The following is a 6,984-nucleotide window of genomic DNA, read 5'->3' on the forward strand; positions in this document are numbered from 1 at the left end:
TTAAGAGCCCACTGCACTGAACCCCATTGAAAACCTCATGGTTTTTCCACCAACTATTGATTTCTGAAATCTTCCTGAGTTAAAACATTAGTATTATTGTTTCTAAATGAATATGCATCCTTTTCGTTATTTTGACCTTTTCTCATTTTCTGAAAATAACTACATAATTTTTGCTTGCAATTTTGTTGGCATGTTGTCAGTAGTTCATAGAATAAAAGAACAATGTTCATTTTACTCAAACATATAACTATGAAAAGTAAAATCAGAGAAACTGATCATTTTAAGCCGTCTCTTAATTTTTTTTTCCAGAGCTGTATATCCTTTCTCTTTCACCTATGAAGTGGAAGAGGAAGGTATGAATACTTTGCCAAGGAACTGTAGTTAAGCTCAGGCTACCTGCCTTACCAGAGAGGATACAAAAAAAAAAAAATCAAAAAAAAAATAGAAACCTCTCTTTACTTAAAACAACTTTTGGGGTTTGTTGGGCAAAGTAAGGCAAACTGGTACGTAGTGAATCACGTTATGCGTCAGATTTTAGGAAATTTTTGTTTTTTCCCCATGTGAAAATGTGAATAACTGTTTCCAGCCTGACGTTCATATTTTAAAGAGGTTCCCACAGATAAAAGATTTGCTCAAAGGCATAAAAAGGCTGTTTTCACAGAGATTTGCTTTCATTATGTCACCTCTCCCCTTTCTTGTTTCCACATTCCTTTTAAAAATGCAACACCAAGGTCACCGTGGTTTAGTGGAGGAGGTGTTTTCTCACAGACTTGAGGTTCTCGTTAATTGTCGAGCAGAAACAGTTTTGATTCGACTGAAACAAAAATAAGTTCCGTATCTCTTCGTTTCATTTGATTAGACACAGTTTATCTGCCACACTCCTTCAGTTGTTTCTGCCTGTCACACTTAAAGGTTTTTAAAAGTATTCCAAAACTCAGACGATCTGCCATGGTTGCAGATGAATAATTTAAACCTAATTAACACCTCTTCACACTTGGGAACAGATTGCATTTTCACACCTAAACTTGACAAACTGTGGAGGAGCTGCTTGTGTTCATCTACAAGAGGAGAAAATATCCACTGCAGCTATTCTTACTTCGCCATGGTTGACTTTGTAAGGTTAATGCCAGAGAATATACATGTGACCATCACTACCCACCTCAGGTCGATTCTATTAGTAAAGGTATGGCTTGACAGAAGCAATAAAACAAACAAACAAACAAACAAACAAACAAACAAACAAACAAACAAACAAACAAACAAACAAACAAAAAAGCAATTAGGATAAACTGAATAGGGCTGGAAAGTGAGAGTTTCTGTCAGCATATTTCTGCAGAGTCTTTCTATTCAAATCACAATGGAGTGAAACTCTGCCAAGGGTTCTGGGTTCAGAGCAGTCTATTTGTTAAACTCTTTGTGAGCTCTTGTCATTGCAGAACAATGCAGGATTATGCTTTGTGCACAACAGTGGTCTTAAATGAAGTCATAACAAATCTCCAACCATATTGTAGTCATGATGTCAAGTCAGACGTGATGTCTTGAGGAAAACACAATAGGTCTGTGGTGCACCAATTCAATAACAAAGCCTAAGACAAAATGGAGCGTTTCCTGTGAGATCTCAAAGCAGAAACATCTCAGTTCCCTGCAGATGGTGTGCAGCTTTACCCTAAACTATCTAATCACAGATTAGTACGTTTTATCCCTACTTTGATATATTATTTCTACAATTTGGTGGAAAAGTATTTGCCTTATAATGCATTTATTTTCTTTTTGCTTTTGTGTCACAGTTAAATGTTTCAGATAATCAAAGTCAGATTAACGTCAGACAAAGATAGCCACAGTAAATATAAAAAGCTGATTTTAAATATGGATTTTGTTTATTGACAGAACAAAGGTATGCAGCCCAAAACCGGCGTCCCATGCAAAAACAGTTACTTTCCTTGCTGTTCATTCGTGAATTAACTGATTAACCACATTTTTTTCAGCTTCATTTTCACCATCTGGGCCTGATTACTAGCAGAAATGTACAGTGAGGGAAGGTTATGAGTAGAGCCTGTGTGACAACATCGAGTGTCTAAAAGAACCACATCATGTCCAGATATTAAGCTCTTTCTGAGGCATTGCAACTGCATCCAACCACAATGACAGGCATTACTCTGAAGCAAAGAACACATGGCATCATGGTGAACCTTCACAGCCAGACCTACACCGGGAATGCATTGACGACTCATCCAAACGATCACAACTGACCCAGAAGAGCATCTACAGCGCTGCAGGACTCACTTGTGATTGATAGGTTCAACAATAAGTAAGAGACGGGGCAATGATGTTTTTCCAAAACACATTTAAATGACCAAGATTTTGAGGAAGGTGTTTTGTGTCTGTATTCCATGTGATATTAAGCTAACATACCACCCCAAATGGAGTTGTTACTGTGATATTCTATGGCTGTATTTTTTGCTTCAGGACCTGGAAAACTTCATATAATTGAAGGAACTGTGGATCGTTTCCTCCAGCAGCAAATCCTGAAGGATTTTATCCAACCATCCATACATAGTCGAAGTTTGGCTAATTCAGGTGTAGTGGCATGACTTCAAACAGACTGTTTATGCTTGAAAGCTCTCCATTATAGTGGAATATAACCAATTCCAGAAAGAAGATTGGACCAGTGTTTGGAAATAAGTTATTGCAGTTTTGCTGTCAAGAGTGACACATGTAGTTATTGAACTGAGGTTGTAATTAATGTTTCATATTGACCCAGGCTGTTGTATGTAGAACTTGTTTTATTTGTAAATACATTTTCTATTTTCATTTTAGCTGATGTTAACATCAAAACATACAGTAAAAGAAATCAAATGCAGAGTTTTTTACAAAAACAAAACTGTTTTTCCCCCATGGACAGTTTTCTGCACTCTAAACATTTAGCCAATAAGAAAAAGGTAAATAAAATATCACAAAATACCTTTTTTTTTCAAGCAAAGTGAGTGCAAAGGAATGCGACCCAACAAGGTAAACAATAGCAAGAACATTGGCACGACAGTTGAAACACGCCTTGTCAAAGATGAGATAAAAATCCCGAAGATGGATAAAGTCATGTACAAGATGACTGCCTCTGCCGTCATGAATTGAAGCAGACAGTCCAGAGACAGTAAGCAGGTTTAGTGTGTGGGATTTGGCCTTCTGCTCTCTCTACAAGGCTGGAGATCTTTATAGAAGCCTGAATAAATGTCCTAGCACAGTCTGACGTTAGTATCACGGCCCACTAGACAAACATTGGAAGGAATGCACAAGAGCCACAAGGCACGTATATATTTTACTTTTTGCAAACACATCATAGCTCGAGGACTTCTTCCAAAGAGGTGGACAAGTGTGATACTTAAAACTTAAGGAGGTCTGTGAAGTTATCATTTTGTAGAAATGTGAAGAAATCCTCAGAGATGTGGAAGAATACTGGCTTTCTCAACCAAATAATTTCACGCACCAACAAGGGTCTGTGAGAATCAACCAAGTAACTCAAATGTTCTGATGCAAAGACAAATTTCACAACACTCTATTGGAGGAGTGCACACAGTTGACATTTGTCGGTACTGCATTTTGACTTACAGACATAAATAATCTTCTTTTTGAGTTGTGCCAAATTGCTAAGCTAAATGACAGCAATTTAGTGACTGTCATGAGATTCACTTTGTAGCTGTTCACCTCATCAGTCATGACTCAAGGTTATGTTGTATAAAGGCTCCCACATACTTGATCCAAACAGTTGGCTTGCAGTCACGTGGTTGTGGACCACTCGCATTCACACACACCTTTCATAAAATAGCGTTGACCACCAGGGGGACACCCTCTTGCTTCATTACACGTCACGTCCTGACTCGCGCATATTGAAACAGAGGAATCGTATCCTCCGTTTTGATTTTACGAAACGATTGCGGAACAAGCGTGATACTTTTCTGCCGACAAACTCCTCTGTTACATTTTCCATCCAGGAGTTAAAATGTCCTATTTGTGAATCTTAGAAATATAGTCATTATTTAGTGAACAATTGTACAAATGTACATAATTCCTCACTGCATTGGTTCAAATATCGTCAGAAGTATTCATGTCTCCTTTAGAAACAAAAACCAGACAGTGGAAGAGGAATAGTTTAAGACAAATATCAACATTGATGTGTATTTCCGCATTAAACACTGGAGCAACAAACTTCTGACCAATCACACAACACTTTCGCAAAGAGCTCTGCCAAAATAGTTCAACCAGGTCCTGGTAATGAGTTTGGCAGGCGGGTATCCTTCTGCGAAGAAAATGATGACACGATGTCTTTCTGAGTCAGTGTCTTCTCTGTGTGCCCATATGACCTCTGTCCACCTTCTTGCCTTTGTCCAGAAACATGCATAAACCACTATTTTCCTCTGATGGTCATACTTTTAGGATCAACAAATAATCGAGAATATTTGTCTCTAGGTATTGAGATTTTCTTTTTAAAGTATGTGAGCAGGATAAAAAATGTGCAAACTTTCAAGGTAGCGTGACTTCACCCTCAGGTGCTTCTTGAAGACAAAGTATAAAGGGGCCCTTCATTTATTTCATTTACACAAATGCCAAAACAAAACTGTAAAGTAGGAGAAAATAAACATGTTGGCAATACTATGGAGAAATGAGACATACAAAAACAACTTGGTTTTCTTATCTTAAGGTTGTGATAGTGTACAAAAAAGAGAATGTTTCTGTGAGCTGATTTCATTAAACATACAAAAAGTTGAGTAAAATTCCTGTAGAGTCAACAAAATGGCTCATGTCAACAGTAATGTGATAAAATCTTAAAGTTGGCTTTGGTTATTAAGACCAAAGAACTTTTAAAGTCAGGTGAAGTCTAAACAAAAGTCTGGAGTCCAGACTTGTTTAATAGGCGGATAAACACTAGGACACTGAAAACAACAGAAACAAAAGTAAAAGTGAACACTTGAATTGTCAAGTCTTGAGCGTGCATCCACCTGTTAGCATTTTTTCAAAAACAGAAAGCAACAGATGTTGCTGCACAACAATTTAAGCATCTTATCTGATGAAGACATCCAAAACATTTAAAATCAAAACACGGAAAAAAATAAAACATTTCGCAAGATGACACGGGTTAAAAAAAAAAAAAAAATTGCCTTTTTCTTAGTTAACGTGCTTGTGCATAAATTGTGCGTATTATTAAATGATTTTCCACTCCCCAGTATCACATCTTGACAGCTACACAACAACCAAAACCGTTTCTGTTTTTCCAAATGAGGAAAAAGGGAGAGATGACAGAGCTTTTGTCATGGAGCCAGTTTTTTTTTTTTTTTTTTTTTTTTTGTCAAAACATTATCCTTGTCCGTTACTTTATTGTTACTTCAACAACAGAACAGAAAGAGTTGGCCCATGTCCAGCTACTCTACTGGGAAATTACCTTGTTACACGTCCAGTCTGGTTGTCAGGTAACATAATGACATAGTCATAGTCACCTTTGGGGCCTTAAGTTCAGAAACCTGGGGCCAACAATGAAAAAAAACCTGCTGAACATGCACTCAGTTACCATTAATAAGGACTTAGATATAGTCTTGATCAATGGTGATCTTTTCTGTATGTTGACATTTTATCTATAACTTCAAACGCAAACTTAATTTGATTAAAAATCCCCATGCAAATAAGCTAAAATATATCTTTCGCTACATGTTTTAATATCTTGAAAACTGTAACAGTTATCTACATTTGGAGCCTGATCTATTTAATTCCAATATGTTGTTTTTTTTCTTTTCTGAATATTCATAGTGAAAACATCTTAAACAACATATCTTCAATAAAAAATCAGCTTTATTCACTAATGTGGAAGTTACAGTTAAAACTAGCGCTAATGGTATTCAGGAGAACAGCAGGTGTTTTCCTTTCCTTTAGGATCTGAAGTAATTTAGCAACTTGAATCTGTTGTGTTTAGCAGATGCTACCCAAAACTTTAAAAAAGAAATGCAAACTGAAACTTTCCACATTGGCTGTACAGTTAACGCTGCAAAACACTGCTATATGTACAAAACATTTTTTTTAATCATTCCAAACCATTCCACTAATCCAAACGCGGCTAAAACTTGCCCTTTGAATACTTTGACTTTATTTCAGACTGACAGAAACGCCTACAAATTTCACGCACTCTGTTCTGAGGCGCGCTTCAAAACCCAAATGTGTGATCCGTGGCAGCTTTAATGAATGCCTCCTGCACCGTGATGCGAGATGTCCTTACCGTAGAAGGTATTTCTGGTGATCTGACCTCCCATGACTGGATGCAAGGTGCTTTCACCCTCTGTGCGAGCTGGATCCACGATCCTTAGTCAGGAGCGCGTTCTCAGCTGCGACATAATACTGACAGGACGCAAAAAAAATAAAATAAAATAAAAATAATAATAATAATAAAAAAAGAAAAAGCTGATTGAAGAAAAAAAAAAGCCCCCCGGAGAGAAGGAGAGGTTGAGCGCAACGACTGTCCAAAGCCTCATCGATATTAAGCAGCAGGCAGAGACTCACAGATCTGAAGCGCTGTTGTCTCACTCGCTGTGAAGGGATCACGCTGAAATTAACATAGAAGGTGGTAGTGGAGGTGGAGCTTCCCAGGGTTGTTAACGCTGTAGACACCAGCGGTCCGAGAGTTCCTGCTCTGCTGCATATATCGAATGCAATCTGCTGGAGCAAACTGAAAGTAGAGCTGCAGCAACAATCCTATACGTTTTGTGAGCCTTCAGTTTCACCCCGCCCTCATCTTGTGCTTTAATGTGAAATGCGTTTCCTTTCGCACCTGTTGAGTCTCCTGTGTAGTAGTTTCTCCACTGCTCACACTTGTTTCGAGTAATCTAATACATTTTGCAAGAGGGTGATGGGGTTTTATGTAAAATGTCTCTCTTGAGCTTTAATGTTACTCCCTCATCAACAATATACCTGGGGTGTTGCTATGTTTCTTTCACGCACTTTTTCAAG

At 37.8% G+C, this 6,984-nt stretch overlaps 1 protein-coding gene across 2 annotated transcripts in view; it reads right to left on the reverse strand.

Annotated features, from left to right (window-relative positions):
* The window catches only part of LOC103133542 (E3 ubiquitin-protein ligase NEURL1-like), a 35,198-nt gene extending 28,451 nt beyond the window's left edge, over positions 1-6,747 (reverse strand). Inside the window, exons 1-2 of one of the 2 annotated variants that reach the window (XM_016667957.1) lie at positions 6,538-6,747; positions 6,257-6,375 (exon numbers count right to left, since the gene is read on the reverse strand). In XM_016667957.1, coding sequence (XP_016523443.1) covers positions 6,257-6,290 — 34 coding nt within the window. In that variant the 5' untranslated portion in view covers positions 6,291-6,375; positions 6,538-6,747. Of the gene's footprint in view, positions 1-6,256 lie in introns of both variants that reach the window. The other variant, XM_007545317.2, reaches the window with a different exon arrangement.
* Between the last annotated feature and the right edge of the window lie 237 nt (positions 6,748-6,984).

Source organism: Poecilia formosa, unplaced genomic scaffold (genome assembly GCF_000485575.1).
Source record: "Poecilia formosa unplaced genomic scaffold, Poecilia_formosa-5.1.2 Scaffold12, whole genome shotgun sequence".
NCBI classification, from domain to species: domain Eukaryota; kingdom Metazoa; phylum Chordata; class Actinopteri; order Cyprinodontiformes; family Poeciliidae; genus Poecilia; species Poecilia formosa.